Raw genomic sequence first — 24,293 nt, forward strand, 5'->3', positions numbered from 1 at the left:
TATATCTACCAATGAGAATGCACCTTTCTTTGGAAAAATAACTGAAATACAAATGGTAAAGTTGATTAAAATCAATTATTTAAAATTGCAGTTCTCCACTTGGTGGTTTAAATCATCCAACCTGATCTCAGAGCCTTCATTTAAAAAAAAAAAAAAAAAAAATTCTAGCCTTGGTGGTTGTGGAGAAATGCTTGAAAATGTGACTCCTAAAGATTCAAAATCAGAGGGCAAACAAAAAGATTCCAAAGTTATTTTTGAAATTCTCATGATTTTTAAGCCAATCTCATAATTTTTAAGTATTTGGGGCTGGCAATACAGATTACACGTGCAAAGATGAAGTGTGAGCACGACTCAGTAACTGCCAAAATTTGAAGTGTTTTGATGCCACTTTTCAGCAAAAATCCCACTGTTCTTTGGAAAATTCACTTCATTTTGTTACCAAAAGTGGGAGCTGTTGGGTGCTGAGCGTTTTTGAACATGTGACCTGAGATATTTTTAGTCCATATGATTGAACCTTCTTTTCATTTTTAAAACACTCTAAAAATCTACATGCATAGTGAGATTACCTCAAATACTGGTATGCTACAACTGGAGTATGGGGTACTCTTATTGGTGCAAATTTGGAGTAATGTGATCTAGGGCTTCCCCAGATACAACCTCTCCCCCACAAATAAGAAGTGAACTTGAATATTCAAATTGCTCTAAAACCCACCTGCATAGTGAGATCATCTTGATCACTGGTATTCCACAGCAGAAGCTAGGGAAGAAGACTTTGGGAAAGAAGGAAGGAGAACATCCACTTAGAGAAATGGGTCAGCTCACATCTCTCAGAACTATCATGGCATTCATCCCTGGGGGGGGAGGGGCCTTCTGATTCATCTGGGAACCTCTCATTGAAATGAATAAACTACTTCACACCACTGCAATCCTGTGATGCTGAAAAGAGCTATGCAGAGCCCTCTCCCTCCCCACCACTAGTCCCTGAAGTGGAGTATGAAGTCCAGGACTCCCCTCCACTCCACCTTGCTGCCTCCAACCAGTAAATCATGCCTTCCTCTTGGCCCATGGGTTATCACCTTCCCTCCTCGAGATCAATCCAGCTCAGGGGAACATGGAGGGGCTAGGACGAGGGCACAGCTGATTAGCAGTGAGGTGTTCTCAGGAAGCCTCTTTGTGCCTCCCCACAGATGCCCCCCAATTATGCCCCCCTCCCTCCCACCACTTCCTCAAAAGCCACAGAATTGAGATTAACAGCAAGTCTTCCATTGACTTAAAACGGGCAGGATTCCACCGCAGGCCTTCAGATGGCCCGAACCACTTTTAGCCAGTTCCGAAGTAATGGCTCAAGCTGCCTGTAGGTCTGATCTGCACTATAGCTCCAGACAGTTACAATTTTAAGACTGCTTACAGTCTGGGGGGAAAGCTTCCTTTGTGCACACTGGACCAAAAAGCCAAAAATCTAGGCCGGCAAACATACAGGCGGACCATGGGGATAAGGATCCAGCATAACAAACAAGATGAATGGTCCCGGTTGGTGCATTGTAAGTTTCACCACGGTCTCTGCCATCTAACATGCTTTTTTACCTTCAAAAAGTATAGTTGTTTCTTTACATTTCCGCATCCTAACTTGTTATTTTAAAGCATTTATAACCCATCCCTGGTCACGCTGAGCTGCTTGCTGCTGGTTAATTTCACCTTTTCTGCTGCTGTATTTGTTTGCTTTTAATAAACAAACCTCCATACCATCCCAATGTACTATACTTCCCCGAGGCCAGTCTCCCCTAACCACAGCTCTCTTCCACCACCACCCTGAACCTGTACTATCCTTTAAACCGCCTCCCTCTACACCCACTTCCTCCTTTCTGCTATAACCCACTTGCTAACACCCCTGCGGCTGCCTCCCCCAAATCGCCCCCAAACTTCCTTCCACTCTTCCCCGGAGCAGAGCTGGCTGGGGGGGACGCTGCCCGACTTTTCTCCTTTCTTTCCGAGACGTTGCTCCTGTTTCACTTCCCCCGTTGTTGCCTGCAACTCCCAGAGGCACCGATTTGTTGGCCTCGCCCCCTGTCTGCTGGGGCTCTGCCCGCAGGCCCGGACTCGTCCCTCCCCGGGGGTTCCGCGCGCACCGACAGCGGGAAGGGAAGAGGAAGCGGCTCACTATTCAACTCCCCTCCCCCTGCGCAGGACTTTGCAGCCCTCTCTACCAGCGGGAGGCTCTATGGTTTTAATCCTTCACTGCCCACACCAGAGCCGAACTAGTTTCTTTGTCTTCCCTCCGGGCTAATCTCTCCCTGGCCCTCTCGGCGCAAACCCCACCCATGGCTCCTGGCTGAATTCCTCCCCCCGCCGCCTGCATGGAGCGAGCGTTGCATCCAGGAGACAGCGGCCGGGCTGGAGAACCAGCCGCGAACTCCGGGAGAATGCAACAGACTTGCCAGGGGATCTTCTGCAGCACGTACCCTCCCTCAAACTTTAACGACAAAGTCCCCCCACCAAGCCATCGTCGGTGTCTCCTGTACACCCCCACAGGAGCCCCAGAAACTGCAACAAGATCTCCGCGACCCTGGTGCTGAGCAGGAGCAATGACTTCCTGGAGACTACAGGGAACGGCTCCTCTCGCTCCCTAGTGCCAAAGCGCTCTCTGCCCCACACAACCCTAGTGCCCCCCTCATTCTTATTGCAGAGGATTGTGTACATCCCCCATAAAGACTAATTCAACTGAGGCTACAGAAATACCTATTTACACTATGTCTCTAGCTATGTTATCTGGGCTTCACTACTGTTTTTGGCAAACTGACTCTCGTTAGGGTGCCCATGTTACAAACCCAACTCTCCAGTGCAGTAGAGGTACAGTACCATAAAGGAGAAATCCCACAAATATTTTGCCCGTCTCTCAATATGGGTCACACATCGTGTCCCACGTAGGGGCTTTGACAAGCAGAGAGGTGCAGATCTGATCACTAGGCCCCTAAAATAGGTGTTACCACAAAGTCTCAGCTAGGGTGGTATCTTCCCTTTAGGCAAACCTTGTCAAGGGGCTGCCTAGAGCAGTGGTTCTCAACCAGGGATACCCATACCCCTGGGGGTATGCAGAGATCTTCCAGGGGGTACATCGACCCATCTAGGTATTTGCCTAGTTTTACAACAGGCTACATAAAAAGAACTATCAAGGTCAGTACAAACTAAAATTTCACACAATGATTTGCTTATACTGCTCTATATACACTGAAATGGAAGTATAAGATTTACATTCCAATTGGTTTATTTTATGGTAACAGCGAGCTGTGACACTTTGGTATTTTTATGTCTGATTTTATAAGCAAGTAGTTTTTAGGTGAGGTGAAACTTGGGGGCAGGCAAGACCAATCAGACTCCCGAAGAGGCTACAGTAGCGGGGAATGGGTGAGAGCCACTGGTGTGAGGTTCCACTCTCCTCCTGGGCCTAAGGTTTTCTGAGCTCACAATGGTCCCGGCATCTCCTCTGTTGGGGGTTCGCCGTGCTGTGGCAGCACGCAGCTGGGATGGGGCAGTTTCCCATTCCCCAACAGGATTCCCTTCTCCTCCCCTCCCCCAAGGCAATAATCAGGCCTCCCCGCTGACTAATTGGGTTTGAAACGTTTTTGTTTTTCGCCTGGAGAAACCGCAGCAGCGATTGCTCTCTATGAAACCAGCGATCAGGGGGATTAACGCACACCGCGATTCGCTTCGCCCCAGCAGCCACACGTCCAGTTGGCGTAGGCGCGGGCGCAACAAACGCAAGTGCCTCCTGTAAGGAGAGCGGGAAAGTTACACAGCCCCCAAGCCTCCCGCCAAGGCGCGTGACGAGGCGTTCTATGGCCAAGGCTCGTGAGGCCGAGGCTGCAGGACGGCTTCCCGCTCGCTCTGTGCATACGTACCCGCCGCCCTGGGCGGGCTTGTCCTCGGCCGCCCGTGGACGCTCCCAAGAGCCCGCGACAGAGCCCACTTGCTGCCCGGGCTATTGCAGGAAAACGGCCCGCAGGAAATTGCAAGACCGCGGTCACATGACGAGTGAATCGCTGTGACATGCGCCCTCTGGTGATTCAGGAAGAGGGAACTTGGTGACTCAGGGGCACTGAGCAAGTGTAACTAGGTCACTTGTTCTCCTCTAACCCGCTCCCCTCCCCGGTCACCCCCACCACTGAAAAGGATTCCTTTCTTTCTTAGCAAAATGGCGATGGCGGCAGGCAGCTGTACACGGGCATAAGTGTGGCTGGCAAAACTTTCTAGTCTAGAAAGTACTGGGTTGGAGGCAACATTGCTGCTGACACCAAGGAAATCAGATTGACCGGGTGGAAACGTGAACCGATCCAGTTGCTTCAGGCACACACACCCGCTAACCCTAGCATACACCCCCTTCTTATGGAGGGATTTTGCACAGATAGAGCATAAGCTCATGTATGCTGCTCATCTAGAACTCCCTCTGCCTTTCATCTGAAAAGGAAGCCACTTTGCTTTGTGGGATATGCAGCTACCTCATCAAATGTCACCGGCACACATGAAACAGCTGTTCCCCAATCAGTCTCTGCTGCTTTGGTGATAAACCCAGTGCTCAGGCACAAAGTGACTAGAAAAGGGGCAAAGCTAAGTCAGGGCAGAGTGGGAAGTGTCCCCAAGGCTGCAGGAAGGATACTATGGAGCCAGTGTTCATTTCTGTAGTGGCTGAGGGTTGCAAGTTGCCATATAATTTATCTATTTACCAAGCTGTCCCATAAACCCACTGAAATGGCCTCTCTACGCCTGCAATCTTCCAGCTCCTCCAGCTGCCATTCCACCTTTCTTCTCTCTGTGTTGCTCTGTTTCCCCACCCAAGAAGAAATCTAATGGGTTTCTTGCAGGCTGTGGTCTTAAAACAGAAAAGCGACTTAAGTTTTCGATCATGCCATTTTATTGGCGGTTGCAGCATTAGAAACCCAGTGCAGCATGTCTCTTTCATGTGTATTCTTAGTGTGATAAAGAGACAAGCTTAAGAGAAGACAGAAATAAGAGAAGTGCAACAAAAACTGTCCCTTTCCTTACCCTCAAGCTCTACATCATTTCACCACTCTATAAAAATAAAAGCTAAGACCTGCTAACCCTATTGCCGACGTAAGGGGACTGTTGCCCCCTTACTAACATTTAGTGGGGGTGTTTTAGTTGCTAGCTCCCAGTACTAAAAAGGGGGAAGGGTTGATGGGGAATCAGGACCCTGAGACTGACAAACCCCAGGAACAATGGGGAGAGGCTTATGCTCCAGGTCAGCCTGAATGACAGGGCAACCAGGCTAATCAGGGCGTCAGGAGGCCAGGGAGGTCCTGTCCTCCGTGTGAGCTGGAATTGCCTGGGTCGGACAGAGTGGGGCCGAGCTAAGCTGGGAGCAGAGCTGTACCAGATCCAGAGGGACCAGAAAAGCAGCCCAGAGAAAGCAGACTTGACCTGGGAGGAGAGCTGCAGCAACCAGAGTCAGAGGGGCCAGAAAAGCAGCCCAGGAAGCAGGTCAGTGCTGGGAGCAGAGTGACAGAAGCAGCCTGCAGAGCAGACCCGTCCTGGGAGCAGAGCTGCAGCAACCAGAGCCAGAGGGGCCAAAGAAGGAGCCCCGGGAGCTGGAGGCAGAGCAGCAGCAGCAGTGCTGAGACAAGAGTGGTGGAGCTGGGGCTGGAGCAGTCCGGAGCTGGGTGCGGTGAGCAGCTGGGGAGAGCGAGGGGGACCCTGGGCAGCAGGCCCAGCACAGGGAGACGCCTCTGCCAGGAGGCTCTGCAGGCCAGGCTTGGATCGTAACCCCGACAGGGCGGGGGCGACACTGGGAAGAAGGGTCCTCCCACTGAGAGCGTGTGGCCACCACCAGAGCGAGTGTCCAACCCACAGCATCCCTGCAGCACAGCCAGGGCCTGAGAAGGAGGCCTGGGACTTACAAGGAACAGACTGTGAACTGCCCTGACATTCCAGAGACACTGTTTGTGATGTTCCCCGCCACAGAGCGGGTTGATGTGTTTCCTTTAACCTTTCCCATTCTTCCTTATTCTTTTTAAAATTAATTGTTGATTAAATAACTTGCATTTGCTTTAACTTGTACGTAATGGTCAGTGGGTCAGAGAAGTGCCCAGTGCAGAGAGAGTACCCCAGAGTGGGGACACCCTAGCCCCTGTTCTAGGTGGGCCCAGCCTTGTTGGGGTTACGAGGACTCTGCCAGACAGGAGAGTGGAAGGGGAGTCCTCAAGGGCAGGGAGGCCACTGGGTAAAGGAAGTGGGAGTGAGGACTCAGATCCTTTTGCTAGCCCACTTCACCGGGGTAGTGCAGAAGCCAGGAAAGTTCCCCACAATAGCAGGACTATTCCCCTGCTTACACCTAGTAATGATTCCACTGTCCAGCTGGCAAGGGGCAATCCAAGGTTCCTAGCAACCAAGTCCTTAGTGGGACCAAACATCCACAACCCCTCTTAGAATAGTTTAATTAGTCTGCTTTGTGATGTCTCTAGGAAAGATCTCCACTCCCACTGTTTGCAGCAGTTACAGCTGGTCATGACAATCAAGGATCTTTTCCATTGGGGATCCAACATGGGTACAGAAAACCCTTCTGCTTCTTCCTTTTGACACCATCTCCTAGATCAGAGAATCATAGAAGTGTAGAAAGAAGGGACCTTGAGAGGTCATCTAGCTCTGTCCCCCGCACTCAAGGCAGGACTACATAATTACTACACCATTCCTGATAGGTGTCAAATGTTCAGTTTCTGCAGAGGCTTATGTGTCTCTTACCTTCATTAATTTTCCCCTTTGCATTACCACCCACCTGTGGCCAGGAAAGACTGAATGTATCAGATAACAAAAAGTGCCTTTTCCTCACCCACTTTACCCCTCAATCCTATTGTGACCCTTAATGCTACCATGAACCAAGTCCCGTAACTTCCTGTCATAAATATAAAGGGAAGGGTAAACCCCTTTGAAATCCCTCCTGGCCAGGGGAAAGCTCCTCTCACCTGTAAAGGGTTAAGAAGCTAAAGGTAACTTCGCTGGCACCTGACCAAAATGACCAATGAGGAGACAAGATACTTTCAAAAGCTGGGAGGAGGGAGAGAAACAAAGGGTCTGTGGCTGTCTGTATGCTGGGTCTTGGCCGGGGATAGACCAGGAATGGAGTCTTAGAACTTTTAGTAAGTAATCTAGCTAGGTATGCGTTAGATTATGATTTCTTTAAATGGCTGAGAAAAGAATTGTGCTGAATAGAATAACTATTTCTGTCTGTGTATCTTTTTTGTAACTTAAGGTTTTGCCTAGAGGGGTTCTCTATGTTTTTGAATCTAATTACCCTGTAAGATATCTACCATCCTGATTTTACAGGGGGGATTTCTTTATTTCTATTTACTTCTATTTTTATTAAAAGTCTTCTTGTAAAAAACTGAATGCTTTTTCATTGTTCTCAGATCCAAGGGTTTGGGTCTGTGGTCACCTATGCAAATTGGTGAGGCTTTTTATCCAACATTTCCCAGGAAAGGGGGGGTGCAAGTGTTGGGAGGATTGGTCATTGTTCTTAAGATCCAAGGGTCTGGGTCTGTAGTCACCTAGGCAAATTGGTGAGGCTTTTTACCAAACCTTGTCCAGGAAGTGGGGTGCAAGGTTTTGGGAAGTATTTTGGGGGGAAGGACGTGTCCAAACAGCTCTTCCCCAGTAAGCAGTATTAGTTTGGTGGTGGTAGCGGCCAGTCCAAGGACAACGGGTGGAATATTTTGTACCTTGGGGAAGTTTTGACCTAAGCTGGTAAAGATAAGCTTAGGAGGTTTTTCATGCAGGTCCCCACATCTGTACCCTAGAGTTCAGAGTGGGGGAGGAACCTTGACATGGTGGCATAGTGGTGGGATTAACCTGAAATCATTTTGAGATCCAGTTGAGATTTTTTGAACTAGAAATACAGATTTTAAAAAGGAATATTTTTTTCCTGTGGAAAGGAAGTCCAGAAAGCAACTGAAAGCTGAAACTGTGGCCAAGCAGAGACAAAAGGGGATTATCTTTGTGAATTGCAGGTTTTCTTTGCCTGGAGGCAGGGTACTTAACTCCTGCAGGGAAATTCACAGTCTTCCAACCCAGAGGTTTTTTTTTTTCTTTTCTTCCTAAAAGTAAATGGGGGGGGTGTGTTCTACCCATTTGCTTTTTCTTTGGGCTGGATAAGCAGGTTTCCAAGTAGTTGGAAGTTTTTTGCTTTAATTTGGGCCCAGAGCAGAGACAAGGGAATTGTCTTTTTCTGTAGGCTGACAATCACTATCAGAGAATAGGTATTCTATTCCAGCACAGCAAAATTTTACAGCCAAGTTTTGTTTGTTTATTTCTAAACCTCGGGTGTAAAGTTAGTTAAAAACAGAGAGGTTAGAATGACCAAATCCTCAGCTCGACTACAGCTGGAATTAGCCAAATTTCAGGCTGAGGAAAAACAAAGGGAACATGAAAGACAGATAGAACTCATGCGGCTGGAGAAGGAGGTACAGGAGGCTGCCCACAAGAGGGAAATGGAGGCAAGGAAGCATGTGGAGGAGGAGAAGGAAAAGGAAAAAGAGAGGAAGCATGTGGAGGAGGTGGAGAGGATAAAGGCCCAGCAGAATATACCAACAAACCCTAGCAATCCTTCTCCAGGTACCACTTCCCATCCCAGAAAGTTCCCCACCTACAAGGCAGGTGATGATACTGAGGCCTTCTTAGAAAACTTCGAAAGGGCCTGCCTTGGGTACAACATCTCTACTGACCAATACATGGTAGAGCTGAGGCCGCAGCTCAGTGGACCCTTAGCTGAGGTGGCAGCTGAAATGCCTAAAGAACACATGAACAAGTATGAACTGTTTAAATCCAAGGTGAGAGTCAGAATGGGGATAACACCCGAGCAGTCTCGTCGGAGGTTCAGAGCCCTAAGGTGGAAACCAGACATGTCATTTACCCGACATGCCTACCACATTGTGAAGCATTGGGATGCCTGGATATCAGGAGCAAGTGTTGAATCTCCAGTAAATTTGCCCTTCCTAATGCAAATGGAACAATTCTTAGAGGGTGTTCCTGAGGAAATAGAAAGATACATCCTAGATGGGAAACCCAAAACTGTAATCGAGGCAGGAGAGATTGGAGCCAGATGGGTGGAGGTGGCAGAGAAGAAGAAAACTGGTCGCAGTTGGAGCGGAGACCAGAAGGGACCACCCCAGACACACCCTATTACCGGGGGCTGCCCAAAGCCCCACCTACCTCCCAAAGAACCCTCCAGACCCCTTATCGTCCTGCCACCCCGTTCTCCAGCAACCCTCCTCGCCCCAGTGACCCGTCAGCTGGACGATGTTTTAAATGTAACGAGCTGGGGCATGTAAAGGCCAACTGCCCCAAGAACCCCAACAGATTACAGTTCATTGCACCGGAATCACACCAGAGGTCCACAGGCCCAGATACCTCCCAGATACCCTTGGAGCGGAGGGAAACTGTGAGTGTGGGCGGGAAGAAGGTCACCGCGTGGAGGGACACCGGGGCACAAGTGTCAGCTATCCATGCTTCCTTAGTGGACCCCAGTTTGATCAACCCAGAGATCCAAGTGACGATTCAACCCTTCAAGTCCAACTCTTTCAATTTGCCTACAGCCAAGTTGCCTGTCCAGTACAAGGGCTGGTCAGGAATGTGGACTTTTGCAGTCTATGATGATTATCCCATCCCCATGCTGTTGGGGGAAGACTTGGCCAATCATGTGAAGCAGGCCAAGAGGGTGGGAATGGTCACCCGCAGCCAGGCTAAACAAGCCGTGAAGCCTAGCTCTGTTCCGGAAACTTCTATCAGGACCCGGTCAGAGGTGATGGACCCGGACCCCAGGCCAATGTCTGCAACAGCAGTAGTGGATCCAGTCCCAGAGACCCAGACGGAACCAGTCCCAGAACCGGAACCAGCCGAACAACCAACACCAGACCCCGTGTCAGCACTGAATCCAGTACTTGCAACCTCAACACCAGAGGGCCCCACCGAACCTGAACTGGCAGCAGCCGATAACCCTACACAAGAGGCTCAGCCGGAGCCTGAATCCCAACATAGTGCACCAGCGGAGAGCGGTTCACAGTCAACGGAAACAGCTCCATCCCCTATATCGCTTCCAGAGGGACCAAGCCTAGGTCCACAATCCCATGAGGAACTGATGTCTCCAGCATCAAGGGAACAGTTCCAGACCGAACAGGAAGCAGATGAAAGCCTCCAGAGAGCTTGGACGGCGGCACGGAGCAACCCACCGCCTCTCAGCTCTTCTAATCGATCCAGGTTTGTTGTAGAAAGAGGACTTTTATACAAGGAAACTCTTTCTGGTGGACACCAGGAAGACTGGCATCCTCAGAGACAGTTGGTAGTTCCAACTAAATACCGGGCCAAGCTCTTGAGCTTAGCCCACGATCACCCTAGTGGCCATGCTGGGGTGAACAGGACCAAAGACCGTTTGGGGGGGTCATTCCACTGGGAGGGAATGGGCAAGGATGTTTCTACCTATGTCCAGTCTTGTGAGGTGTGCCAAAGAGTGGGAAAACCCCAAGACCAGGTCAAAGCCCCTCTACAACCACTCCCCATCATTGAAGTTCCATTTCAGCGAGTAGCTGTGGATATTTTGGGTCCTTTTCTGAAAAAGACACCCAGAGGAAAGCAGTACATACTGACTTTCATGGATTTTGCCACCCGATGGCCGGAAGCAGTAGCTCTAAGCAACACCAGGGCTAAAAGTGTGTGCCAGGCACTAGCAGACATTTTTGCCAGGGTAGGTTGGCCCTCCGACATCCTCACAGATGCAGGGACTAATTTCCTGGCAGGAACTATGAAAAACCTTTGGGAAGCTCATGGGGTAAATCACTTGGTTGCCACTCCTTACCACCATCAAACAAATGGCATGGTGGAGAAGTTTAATGGAACTTTGGGGGCCATGATACGTAAATTCGTAAATGAGCACTCCAATGATTGGGACCTAGTGTTGCAGCAGTTGCTCTTTGCCTACAGAGCTGTACCACATCCCAGTTTAGGGTTTTCCCCATTTGAACTTGTATATGGCCGTGAGGTTAAGGGGCCATTGCAGTTGGTGAAGCAGCAATGGGAGGGATTTACACCTTCTCCAGGAACTAACATTCTGGACTTTGTAACCAACCTACAAAACACCCTTCGAACCTCTTTAGCCCTTGCTAGAGAAAACTTACAGGATGCTCAAAAAGAGCAAAAAGCCTGGTATGATAAACATGCCAGAGAGCGTTCCTTCAAAGTAGGAGACCAGGTCATGGTCTTAAAGGCGCTCCAGGCCCATAAAATGGAAGCATCGTGGGAAGGGCCATTCACGGTCCAGGAGCGCCTGGGAGCTGTTAATTATCTCATAGCATTCCCCACCTCCAACCGAAAGCCTAAGGTGTACCATATTAATTCTCTAAAGCCCTTTTATTCCAGAGAATTAAAGGTTTGTCAGTTTACAGCCCAGGGAGGAGATGACGCTGAGTGGCCTGAAGGTGTCTACTATGAAGGGAAATGTGCTGGTGGTGTGGAAGAGGTGAACCTCTCCATGACCCTTGGGCGTATGCAGCGACAGCAGATCCAGGAGCTGTGCACTAGCTACGCGCCAACGTTCTCAGCCACCACAGGACTGACTGAACGGGCATACCACTCCATTGACACAGGTAATGCTCACCCAATTAGGGTCCACCCTTACCGGGTGTCTCCTCAAGCTAAAACTGCTGTAGAACGGGAGATCAAGGATATGTTACAGATGGGTGTAATCCGCCCCTCTGAAAGTGCATGGGCATCTCCAGTGGTTCTAGTTCCCAAACCAGATGGGGAAATACGTTTTTGCGTGGACTACCGTAAGCTAAATGCTGTAACTCGCCCAGACAACTATCCAATGCCCCGCACAGATGAACTATTAGAGAAACTGGGACGGGCCCAGTTCATCTCTACCTTGGACTTAACCAAGGGGTACTGGCAGGTACCGCTAGATGAATCTGCCAAGGAAAGGTCAGCCTTCATCACACATCTCGGGCTGTATGAATTTAATGTACTCCCTTTCGGGCTGCGAAATGCACCCGCCACTTTCCAAAGACTTGTAGATGGTCTCCTAGCGGGATTAGGAGAATATGCAGTCGCCTACCTTGACGACGTGGCCATATTTTCGGATTCCTGGGCAGACCACCTGGAACATCTACAAAAAGTCCTTGAGCGCATAAGGGAGGCAGGACTAACTGTTAAGGCTAAGAAGTGTCAAATAGGCCTAAACAGAGTGACTTACCTTGGACACCAGGTGGGTCAAGGAACTATCAGCCCCCTACAGGCCAAAGTGGATGCTATCCAAAAGTGGCCTGTCCCAAAGTCAAAGAAACAGGTTCAATCCTTCTTAGGCTTGGCCGGTTATTACAGACGATTTGTACCGCACTACAGCCAAATCGCTGCCCCACTGACAGACCTAACCAAAAAGAAACAGCCAAATGCTGTTCAGTGGACCGGAAAGTGTCAGAAGGCCTTTAACAAGCTTAAAGCGACACTCATGTCTGACCCTGTACTAAGGGCCCCAGACTTTGACAAACCGTTCCTAGTAACCACAGATGCATCTGAGCGTGGTGTGGGAGCAGTTTTAATGCAGAAAGGACCTGATCAAGAATTCCACCCTGTAGTGTTTCTCAGCAAAAAACTGTCTGAGAGGGAAAGCAACTGGTCAGTCACTGAAAAAGAATGTTATGCCATTGTCTACGCTCTGGAAAAGCTACGCCCATATGTTTGGGGACGGCGTTTCCACCTGCAAACCGACCATGCTGCACTGAAGTGGCTTCACACCGTCAAGGAAACTAACAAAAAACTTCTTCGGTGGAGTTTAGCTCTCCAAGATTTTGATTTCGACATCCAACACATCTCAGGAGCTTCTAACAAAGTGGCTGATGCACTCTCCCGTGAAAGTTTCCCAGAATCAACTGGTTAAAATCGTCCTTGAGATGTGGAAAATATTGTTAGTCTTTATGTACTTGGTAGTATATTTAGAGATGCATGTGTCTTATTAACTCTGTTTTTCCTAGAGCTCCAGGAAGAAATCCCAGCCAGTGTTTCATCCTAGCTGAGATTTGGGGGGCGTGTCATAAATATAAAGGGAAGGGTAAACCCCTTTGAAATCCCTCCTGGCCAGGGGAAAGCTCCTCTCACCTGTAAAGGGTTAAGAAGCTAAAGGTAACCTCGCTGGCACATGACCAAAATGACCAATGAGGAGACAAGATACTTTCAAAAGCTGGGAGGAGGGAGAGAAACAAAGGGTCTGTGGCTGTCTGTATGCTGGTCCTGGCCAGGGATAGACCAGGAATGGAGTCTTAGAACTTTTAGTAAGTAATCTAGCTAGGTATGCGTTAGATTATGCTTTCTTTAAATGGCTGAGAAAAGAATTGTGCTGAATAGAATAACTATTTCTGTCTGTGTATCTTTTTTGTAACTTAAGGTTTTGCCTAGAGGGGTTCTCTATGTTTTTGCATCTAATTACCCTGTAAGATATCTACCATCCTGATTTTACAGGGGGGATTTCTTTATTTCTATTTACTTCTATTTTTATTAAAAGTCTTCTTGTAAAAAAACTGAATGCTTTTTCATTGTTCTCAGATCCAAGGGTTTGGGTCTGTGGTCACCTATGCAAATTGGTGAGGCTTTTTATCCAACATTTCCCAGGAAAGGGGGGGTGCAAGTGTTGGGAGGATTGGTCATTGTTCTTAAGATCCAAGGGTCTGGGTCTGTAGTCACCTAGGCAAATTGGTGAGGCTTTTTACCAAACCTTGTCCAGGAAGTGGGGTGCAAGGTTTTGGGAAGTATTTTGGGGGGAAGGACGCGTCCAAACAGCTCTTCCCCAGTAACCAGTATTAGTTTGGTGGTGGTAGCGGCCAGTCCAAGGACAATGGGGGGAATATTTTGTACCTTGGGGAAGTTTTGACCTAAGCTGGTAAAGATAAGCTTAGGAGGTTTTTCATGCAGGTCCCCACATCTGTACCCTAGAGTTCAGAGTGGGGGAGGAACCTTGACACTTCCCCTCCGCGCCCTCTCCCCCCAGCATTACTGGTGAGAAAAGGGTTTAGTTACTGAAAACTATATCATGCTCATTCCACACACCTACACACACAAAATATCTGCTACACTGGAATTAAAGTTGATATATACTAAGAAGACTTACAACACGTGTTAGAAGTTCAGAGTTTAGACTTAAGAGTGACCTATAATGGAAATAAAATTGATTTGTACCTTTTCTGCTTCTTTATGATGTGTAAGGACAGCCTTATAGATTCCCCATATTCTTCCCCAGGAGATTTTAGTCTCCCCCCTGCTTTTTACTTTAGAAGTATCAGGATCATCAAATCTAGTCTTCCCTATTAGACTCCTTGGATGCCTCACACGTGGGTTGGTGTCTTTCTCAGCCCCTACGTGAAGGTGTCTTAACAAGGCACCTTTTCACCAGAGTTTTAAATAGGTGTTCAAACAAACAAGCAAACCACACACACGAAAACCCAGTTCAGAAGGCAGAGTTTTAATCCACCTCTCTCCACACAAACATACACACACAATTCCTTTCTCAGTGAATCAAGTTTCAGTAGCATGGTTCCCTCTGATTAAGATTTTCAAAGCAGACTAGGAGAGTTAGCTACACAACTCCCATGGAAGCGAATAAGTGTTCTGTGGCTAAATCCTTCAGTCCAGTGAAAATCTCAGCTATTTGTTCACCACGCATCCAGTGTAGTCAAGGCCTGAGTTTCTAATTTAATAGCATATATTACTTTAAAGACTCTACACATCTCAAAGAAATCAAAAGAGTGGAAAAAAGCCAATGTTTTTTCCTCTGCAAGTTTAACTTTATAAGAAATCCAAACATTTAACATTTTGGAAAGACACAGACGATTTGTCACCCAAACACCTTAACTCTGCTCCCACAGAGATGCTCTGAGAACAAGCAGAGTCAGGTGATCCATGATCACAAAACTAGATTTTTTTTTTTTTTACTTTTATTTGTACAGTGCACCCTTCATACAGGTGCACACAGACCAAATTTTCTAATTTCTGATCAAACAATTTATTGAAGGCAATCATTTCCCAGTACACAGATTCCATGCATCACCAGATATACAAGTGTCATTAGCCAACTAGATAGCAGAGTTACCTGTACAAAACTCAAAAGCTGAAATCATGGTATTAAGGTTGTAAGACAGGACAAAATTGAATGTAACGTTGTAGCATGTGCTTTATGTATGAAAGCAATGAGCCCAAAGGTCTGTCATTGGCAGTCACACACAATCACCTGCAAAGCATACAAGTCCAGAGGCCTTTCTAAGTTTAAGCAGTGCACCATCATGTGATGGAGACTTCTTAAAGACCCTGTGAAAGAAAATGAATTGGAAGCTAGGGGACGGAAGGGTTCTGGCATTCTTACAATGATCAGTCCAAATTTAAGAAGGTCAGAGCTGCAGGCTGTGTCCTGCTTTAGAAATGACAAATAAATGGATGTTTCAAAATTAGAGTTATCACTTTGAGTTTTACATATAATGCTGTAGGAAACCCACCCTCCTGCCCTGTCCCCATATTGGCTATTGACACCTGTACAACACAATGGGCATGGGACTCATCAGTCTGTAGGTCAGATAAAAGGCCTTTGCTATGACAGAAAATTTTCCCCACATATGCCCTGGCCATTTACAATAGGGTTTCTCATCCATGTAGATTCTCTTAATGTATGAGATTTGAGCTGCCACTGAAATGCCCCCATATTCAGTATACTGATAGCATTTCAACTCCATGTAGGTCCTCTAATGGCTAATAATGCAGATCCCTTTAGAGCTTCCTCTGCCTTTTGTTCAGAAGAGCCCACTCCTAGGTGAAATAGATGGCCACCTCCTCGAATGTCACTGGTACATGAAATAGGTGTTCTTCATGCAGCACCTGCTGCTCCCAAGACAAACCCACTGCTCAGACCCAGGTCGAGAAGGGAAGGGCAAAGCTGAATCAAGCTATTACGAACAGTGTTCATAGTGCTGTGCTGGGGACATTATCTAGCTAAGCCTTTGTAACAGAATCGTTCCCATGGTATCTAAGCTTACAAACTGCCTCATAATTTCTCTGTTTACCAGAATAACACATGCATTTGTGTTTGCATTGCATACACCCAACAAAATGAATATTCTCCTGCCATCTTCCAAATCAGCTTGGCCACCAAATCAGCTTGGCCATCAGCTTGCCTTCATTCTCTGGATCTCTGTGTTGTTGGGTCTTCCCCATAAGGGGGAGCTCAGGGGGCTGCTTGCACCTCTTCTCACCGTCCTCCCTGATAAAGGAGGGTGGGAAGCACGGAATGGAGAATGCTTTGTGATACAGGACAGTAAGGAAAAGAATAACCCCCCCCTCTTTCAGGTAAGGGGGCAGACGAGGGTGAAGCAGTGACTTGTGGGAGGGCCAGATGGAGGTGGTTGACAACCTGAAGGGTTAAGGACAGTCATCTCCTCCTGTACAGGCCCTGATCCATGCACATTTTAGGTGTGGAGGAGAGACATATGGTGGGGTCTTTCCCTGCTGCACAGCTTGGGAGCTGCACAGCTGGGAGGGGCAACTATAATGCAGAGTTCCTAAGCTCAGAAGGACTGGAGCTCAGATGATGGGCTGCTTAGCTGACTGAATGGCATTTCCTCTACCTGATACAAATGGCCTAACTGCTTCGGAAGTCTCTCTTGCACTCTCCCCCATATTCCTTCAGACAGAGCTTCCACCACTTCTGAGACGGCTCCCACTCCCCAAGTTTTGTAGCCACACAAGAGGGGTAAGCGGGCAACCATGCTGCACAGAAGCTTTTGCTAAGTTCCCCTAAGATTCGGCTTAAAAATGTATAATAATGTCCTCTTATGTTTGGAGGCCAGGTGCGGCGGAAGGGTTAGCTTTCTCGGCATCACAACATGCCTGATGCATTTTTAGGAGGATTTTAATTAAGAGATTGATTGTGAGTCAATATTTTCAAGATCAATTAACATTGTAGCACTGCTTCCGCTTTGTTGCGTCATTCAGTACAGCAAAGAGCCACTCCTGACAGCATGGGCATAGAGTGCCACATGGCTCACGGGTCCCTGTCTCAGTGTCTCTCTCCCGCATGGGTGCTCCGGTGCTGAGTGAGCCCTGCACTCTGGCTGAAAGTTTTCCCACACTCGGTGCACTCATAGGGCTTATCTCCAGTGTGGATCCTCCAGTGCTGCACCAGGGCAGAGCTCTGGCTGAAGCTCCTCCCACATTCCGTGCACTGATACGGTCGCTCCCCTGTGTGGACTCTCTGATGCTGGGTGAGTGCCGAGCTGTCACTGAAGCTCTTCCCACAGGTGTGGCACTGGTAGGGTTTGTCTCCTGTGTGGATCCTTTGGTGGGTGGTGAGCTGCGAGCTCTGAATGAAGCTCTTCCCACACTCGCTGCACTTGTAGGGCTTGTCCCCCGTGTGGATTCTCCTATGCTGCGTGAGGTGTGAGCTCTCGCTGAAGCTTTTCCCGCACTCACTGCAGTGGTAGGGCCGCTCCCCGGTGTGAATCCTTTGGTGTGTGATCAGCGTGGAGCTCTGGCTGAAGCGTTCACCGCACTCCCCACACTCAAAGGGCTTGTCACCGGTGTGGGTTCTCCGGTGTTGAATCAGCACCGAGTTCTGCCGGAAGCTCTTCCCACACTCAGTGCATTGGTAGGGCTTCTCTCCCGTGTGAATTCTCCGGTGCTGAATGAGACCCGAGCTGTCCACAAAGCTTTTCCCGCACTCGTTACATTTGTAGGGCCGCTCCCCTGAGTGGATCCGCTGGTGAGTGGTGAGCTGGGAGCTAAAGCTGAAGTTCTTACCACATTCGATACAACTGTAGGGTTTCTCTCCAGTGTGGATCCGCTGATGCTGCATGAGTGACGAACTCCGGCTGAAGCTTTTCCCACATTCATTACACCGGTAGGGTTTGTCCCCAGTGTGGATCTCCTGGTGTCTCAGGAGGTTCCCCTTCCTACTAAAGCTCTTCCTGCACTCCACACATTCATATGAGTTTTCCCCAGCATGAACTCGCTGATGTTTCAGGAGCTGTGACTCCTGATCAAAGCTTTTCTCACACTCAGAACATTTGTGGGGTTTCTCTCCCAGGTGAAGCCTCTGATGCGCTTCCAGATCTGAGCTCAGGCTGAAGCTCTTACGGCATTCAAGACATTTATAGGGTCTCTGCTCTGTGTGGATTTTCTGATGCCTAATAAGGTTGGAGCTCACACTGAAGCTTTTTCCACATTCATCACATTTGTAGCGTTTCTCTCCCGTGTGGATCCTGTTGTGGTTGTAGAGAGTGGAGCTCCGATTGAAGCTTTTCCCACATTCAGCACATTTATAGGGCCCTGCTCCAGCATGCAGTCCTGGATGTTTCACGCATGTTGAGCTGTCAGTAAAGCCTCCTCCGGATTCAGTACATGTACATGGCTTCTCTCCCTTGTGGATCTTTTGATGCTGAGTGAGGTGTGAGCTTTGATTGAAGCTCTTCCCACACTGCACACATTTGTAGGGCCTCTCCCCCGTATGGATCCTCTGATGAGTAACCAGCGTCGAGCTTACACTGAAGCTTTTCCCACATTCACTGCACTGATAGGGTTTCTCTCCAGTGTGGATTCTCTGGTGTTTGATTAGTGCCGAATGAACACTGAAGCTTTTCCTGCATTCTGTACATTGATAGTGATTTTCTCTGCCGCGTGGCCTCTGATAGTTAATGGGGCCAGCATGCGTGTCTAGTTTCTTTCCTGCGTCTAGCTTCAGCTGAGGATTCTCCTCTTCGCTTTCTCTCACAATCGCATCATCTAGGGAAGTAAAGAGAGAATCCAGACAGCACTCATTGCCTGTGCTCAGGAGAAAGGCAATCTCAGGGAAGCGTAAAGGGTGTGTTACAAGTAAGACACTAAGCTTAAGGGTATGAGCTTAAGGGTGTTTCTGCACACTACAAGTGCTACACTGGCAAGCTGCGGAGCTGCAGTTATTCCACTGTAGTGCAGACATTCACTACAGTGATGGAAAGGGTTTCGCCATCACTGTAGTAAATCCACCCCCTCTAGAGGAGGTACCTAGGTCAAAGGAAGAGTCCTTCCATCCACCTAGCCGTGTCTAAAGTGGGAGTTAGGTTGAGCTAACTACATTGCACAGGACATGACAATTTTCACAGCCCTGAGTGCTGTAGCTAGGTTGACCTAAGTGTGAGGTGTAGATCAGGTCTAAGACTATAAGCTTTGCATCAAGCCCCAGCACAATCTTTCCCTAGACAGGGACAGGGAGTGAGGAGAGGGACATGGAAGAAAGAGTTGGGAAGAGGAACAGAGTGAAAGAGAGTGAGGTGAGGAAATGTATGAGGATGAAAGTAAAAGTAGATTGGTGTGAGGAGAGACTGGGGAGGCGAATGGACTGTGGGGCCTTTCGCTCTCTCCCTCCAGACTACTGAGGACCGTTTTTAGCATGACTATTGTTCTGCAAAAGGCACCTCAGGCTGCTGATGTGGAGGAGAAGCAGAGTCCATCATAAGCAGGGAAACTCAGAGGAGCAGTTTGCCATCAGCATCTCCTGCTACATGGGGATCTAGTCTCCCCAGCTTATTGGGTCAAAAGCCCACCCTATTTGTTTTTAGCCCAAGACAACAGTGGACTTTGCCTCTCCCCCACATCAGGGGACTGAGGTACTTTTTGAAGAATACAAAAAACTCTTAACTTGGTGCTAGGGGTGCTCCAGTGCATTTCCTATCAATGCTATCACTGAGAAGAAAAAGAAAAATTCAGGAAAAAGCACCAATTAGAACAACATTACTATCCACACCAACATCATGTCACATTTTGCCACCCACACCTCACCTAACTTTCCACTCTTTGTAATTTCCAAAAGCTGGAATATTGTCTGCTTCATAGTGCATGAAATACCAAGTGTGTAAAATTTGGCAGTGTGCAGTAAGAGGGCCTGGTGGGGGGAAAAAACAAAACCTAAGACTGCTTTTTTAAAAAATTACAAAGTTAGGGATTTTTAAAGTGGGTTAAACTTTTCAAATTAGGCATTTTTAGAGAATGGAAAGTATATTGAAATTCAAGCTTATTCTGATTCAAACAGTATAATTTGGGTCATTACAAGGGTGAGATTTTGTTTTATAAGGGAGTTGAACTCCACTTTAAGCTGAAAACCATATATTAGCCAGGGATCTGCTACAAAGCCTCCATAATAAAGAGAAAGTATGTGGTGTGAATAACCAGAAAATATTGGCCAAATCTTTCAAAAGAAGAGTCAAAAAGATATGTGCTTTATAAAAATCTCCACTTATGTCTCAATATGGACTTTGGAGCCTAAGTGATTTGGGAACCCAAGTCTCATTGGGCACCTTTTCCTTGTAAGTCACTTAGGAGCCTCAGATTTTTGAAACTTGTCTATTTCTTGTCCTCAACATTCATAGTATTAATACAGTTAGACAAATACTCTGGATTTTATATAGGGCAGACTCAAGTTTCTAGAACAGGTGGAAGAATCCCAAGAAAGTTGAGTGCTTGGCATACCAATGTATAGGTGATTCTTGCTAAGAGCCTAACAATGCACTTCTACTATAGCAGAGCCAATGAGATCACAGAACAAGACTGATATGAGACTCATGAGTAAGGCTACGATTTAGTCACGGAGGTCAGGGCAGTCACAGATTCTGTGACCTTACCGGACCGCTGTGACTTCTTCAGCTTCAGCCGACAGCAGCTGAAGCTGTGGCTGGAGCCAGAGCTATGCTCTCCACATAGCCCCACTGTGGGGGCTGCCACCAGGGCCGTGTGCCCCTGTCCTGCAGTGCGGGCTGCTGCTGGGGCTGTGCACCTCTGCCCCGCAGCTTGTACAGTTATTTTTAATAAAAAAGTCACAGGCTCTGTGAATTTGTTTGTTGCCTGTGACCTGTCCATGCCTTTTACTAAAAATAACCATGACAAAATCTTAGCCTTACTCATGAGCTGTGTTGGAATTCCAGCTCTAAAACGGGCTAATTAACTATGTAAATTGATTTTAAAACAGCTCTCACCTGTATAGGGGTCTCTAAGGCTCTCCATTTTCTCAGGGCTCCGGAGATCAAAGACATATGGTTTTTATCCTTGTTCCATCTAAGAGGTCACTTAACCCCTAGCTGCCAAAAATCCTGGTCCTGGGAAAGAAAACAGGGGTAATGAACCTCAACAACAATCAGATGTGATTAATGAGGGAAAGTATACCCAAAAGCCCCACACAGAGGAAAACCGGTGCCTAACCTTAAGCCTTGTCACTGCGAGTCTGTGACAGGCATCAGGGTTCATCCTTGCCGATTCTTTGGCAGGACTGGGACCCAGAAATGTGATCCTACCCACACTGAGATCAGTGACAGAGCTCCCACTGACTGGTGTTGCAGGACTGTGAGCTCTTCAAGGCAGGGACCTGGCTTTTACACATTCCTGTGAAGTGCTCAGCACATATCTGGGCATTTATTATTATAAAACAATAGGGAAGTATTTGAGGAGGAATTGGAAGAGGCCAGTGACAAAGCCAGATGAAAATCCAACAAGGTATTTAGATGCCTAGAGGAATTTTCAAAAGTGCCTACCCTCATTAGGTTCCTAACTCTCATTGAAATCGAGCTGGCTGTCAGGCAAGCTACCACCTGTCCCACCCCTGCCTCTCAGAGCTCCTTTGATGCTCTTAACTGAGTGTCCTGGAGGTTTAAAGCATCCTTCAAAGCTCTCCTCAAAACTCTCCTTTGCTGTGATCTACCAAAAAAAAAAAAAATTACCATGCTCATATCACTGCCTGTCAAGCTGCTCAGGGCAAGGGCCATCTTTTTGTTTTGTGTTTATTCAGTGCCAGGATAAAACAAACAAATAAAATAATAATAACAATAACCACCTGCTTAGGCACTTTTGAAAGTCCAACTAGGCACTTATACGCATCTTTAGGTGCCTAAATACCTTTGGAAAAAGTGCTCCAGTAGCATTCACGTTTTTAGGATGAGTAAATCTCATCTTCTTGAATGTGGTTTTTATTCATAGCCTGAAAGAGGAACCCAACTTTCCGCCTTTTTCAAATCCCAAGCAGTTTCTCAACTTTGAATTAACTAGTCCAAATGAAGGAAATATTCTCTCTACACCTGCTAGCTAAACTGAAACCAAAAGGAAATGAAGGAAAAGCTTTTTCCTTCAAACAAACAAAACAAACAAAAACCTCTGAAGGACTTACATTTGGAAAAATTTGAATACCAACTTTCATTGCATTGTAAAGATGGAAAATGATATAGGTTCTTACTTAATGCAGTACAGGACTTTGACCTCAAAAGTTAAAGATGTTTAACCTGACGATGTACATCATTAGAAAAGCAGTACCCTTTAATTCATTCAAATCTGCGGAGAGTTCCCTGATGCAGCACATTTATTTATTTAAATAGTTTCAAGCAAGTTTAGGCCTTAACATAACTTGTCATAATTATCAAAATAATTTTAAAACAGGTTTATTTTTAAAAACAAAAATATATTTAAATGAAAAAATCCAATTTTTTAAATGTAAAACAAATCAACTTTTATCCACTCTGCCTTCCAATACTGGAATAAGCCATACCTACATAAGCACTTTTATATAAGTATATCTGTGTCTACATTAGGGGGGTTCGCAAAAAGAAAAGGAGTACTTGTGGCACCTTAGAGACTAACAAATTTATTTGAGCATAACCTTTCATGAGCTACAGCTCACTTCATCGGATGCATTCAGAGCTATTACCAGCAGGAGAGCGGGGGGGGGCAGGGGGGAACCTTTTATAGTGATAATCAAGGTGCACCATTTCCAGCAGTTGAGAAGTTTTTTGTTGAAGAATTGCAACTTTTAGGTCTGTAATCGAGTGACCAAAGAGACTGAAGTGTTCTCCAACTGGTTTTTGAATTTTATAATTCTTGATGTCTGATTTGTGTCCATTTATTCTTTTATGTAGAGACTGTCCAGTCTGACCAATGTACATGGCAGAGGGGCATTGCTGGCACATGATGGCATATATCACATTGGTAGATGTGCAAGTGAACGAGCCTCTGATAGTGTGGCTGCTGTGACTAGGCTCTATGATGGTGTCCCCTGAATAGATATGTGGACACAGTTGGCAACGGGCTTTGTTGCAAGGATAGGTTCCTGGATTAGTGGTTTTGTTATGTGGTTGCTGGTGAGTATTTGCTTCAGGTTGGGGGGCTGTCTGTAAGCAAGGACTGGCCTGTCTCCCAAGATCTGTGAGAGTGAAGGGTCATCCTTCAGGATAGGCTGTAGATCTTTGATGATGCGTTGGAGGGGTTTTAGTTGGGGGCTGAAGGTGATGGCTAGTGGCGTTCTGTTATTTTCTTTGTTGGGCCTCTCCTGTAGTAGGTGACTTCTGGGAACCCTTCTGGCTCTGTCAATCTGTTTCTTCACTTCCGCAGGTGGGTATTGTAGTTGTAAGAATGCTTGATAGAGATCTTGTAGGTGTTTGTCTCTGTCTGAGGGGTTGGAGCAAATGCGTTGTAGAGCTTGGTTGTAGACAATGGATCGTGTGGTGTGGTCTGGATGAAAGCTAGAGGCATGTAGGTAGGAATAGCGGTCAGTAGGTTTCCGGTATAAGGTGGTACTTCAAAAACAGACTCCAATGAGAGACTGCTGAATTGGAATTAATTTGCAAACTGGATACAATTAACTTAGGCTTGAATTGAGACTGGGAGTGGATGGGTCATTACACAAAGTAAAACTATTTCCCCATGTTTATTCCCCTCCCCCCCCACCCCCCCCCCTGTTCCTCAGATGTTCTTGTCAACTGCTGGAAATGGCCCACCTTGATTATCACTGCAAAAGATTTCCCCGCCCCCCGCTGGTAATAGCTCACCTTAAGTGATCACTCTCATTACAGTGTGTATGGTAACACCCACTGTTTCACGTTCTCTATGTATATAAACCTCCCCACTGTATTTGCCACTGAATGCATCCGATGAAGTGAGCTGTACCTCAGGAAAGCTTATGCTCAAATAAACTGGTTAGTCTCTAAGGTGCCACAAGTACTCCTGTTCTTTTTGCGAATACAGACTAACATGGCTGCTACTCTGAAACCTGTCATTAGCAGGGTTGTGCCACTTTAAAACTACAGTATAGGGATGTAGTTAAAGCGACACACCTTTTGTGTTTAGACAAGCCTTAAGTTATGTAACGTCTCATTTTCTGCTTTTTATTTTGATCTGGTTACGGCTTATAGTTTCTGGTTAGTTCCACCATTTATGCAGCATTTCAGAATAGTTTTTTTTTAATGGGGGGGGTTGTTTTG

The 24,293-nt window shown here is 47.1% G+C and overlaps 1 protein-coding gene across 1 annotated transcript in view; it reads right to left on the reverse strand.

The window, feature by feature from the left end:
- Positions 1 to 21,146, reverse strand: part of LOC144270805 (uncharacterized) — a 36,200-nt gene extending 15,054 nt beyond the window's left edge. The window contains exons 1-2 of the mRNA XM_077827587.1: positions 21,030 to 21,146; positions 17,102 to 18,804 (exon numbers count right to left, since the gene is read on the reverse strand). Of these exons, the coding sequence (XP_077683713.1) occupies positions 17,102 to 18,804; positions 21,030 to 21,057 (1,731 nt within the window). The 5' untranslated portion in view covers positions 21,058 to 21,146. The remainder of the gene's footprint in view (positions 1 to 17,101; positions 18,805 to 21,029) is intronic.
- Positions 21,147 to 24,293: the final 3,147 nt, after the last annotated feature.

The sequence above is a fragment of the Eretmochelys imbricata genome, chromosome 1, assembly GCF_965152235.1.
Source record: "Eretmochelys imbricata isolate rEreImb1 chromosome 1, rEreImb1.hap1, whole genome shotgun sequence".
Lineage (NCBI taxonomy): Eukaryota > Metazoa > Chordata > Testudines > Cheloniidae > Eretmochelys > Eretmochelys imbricata.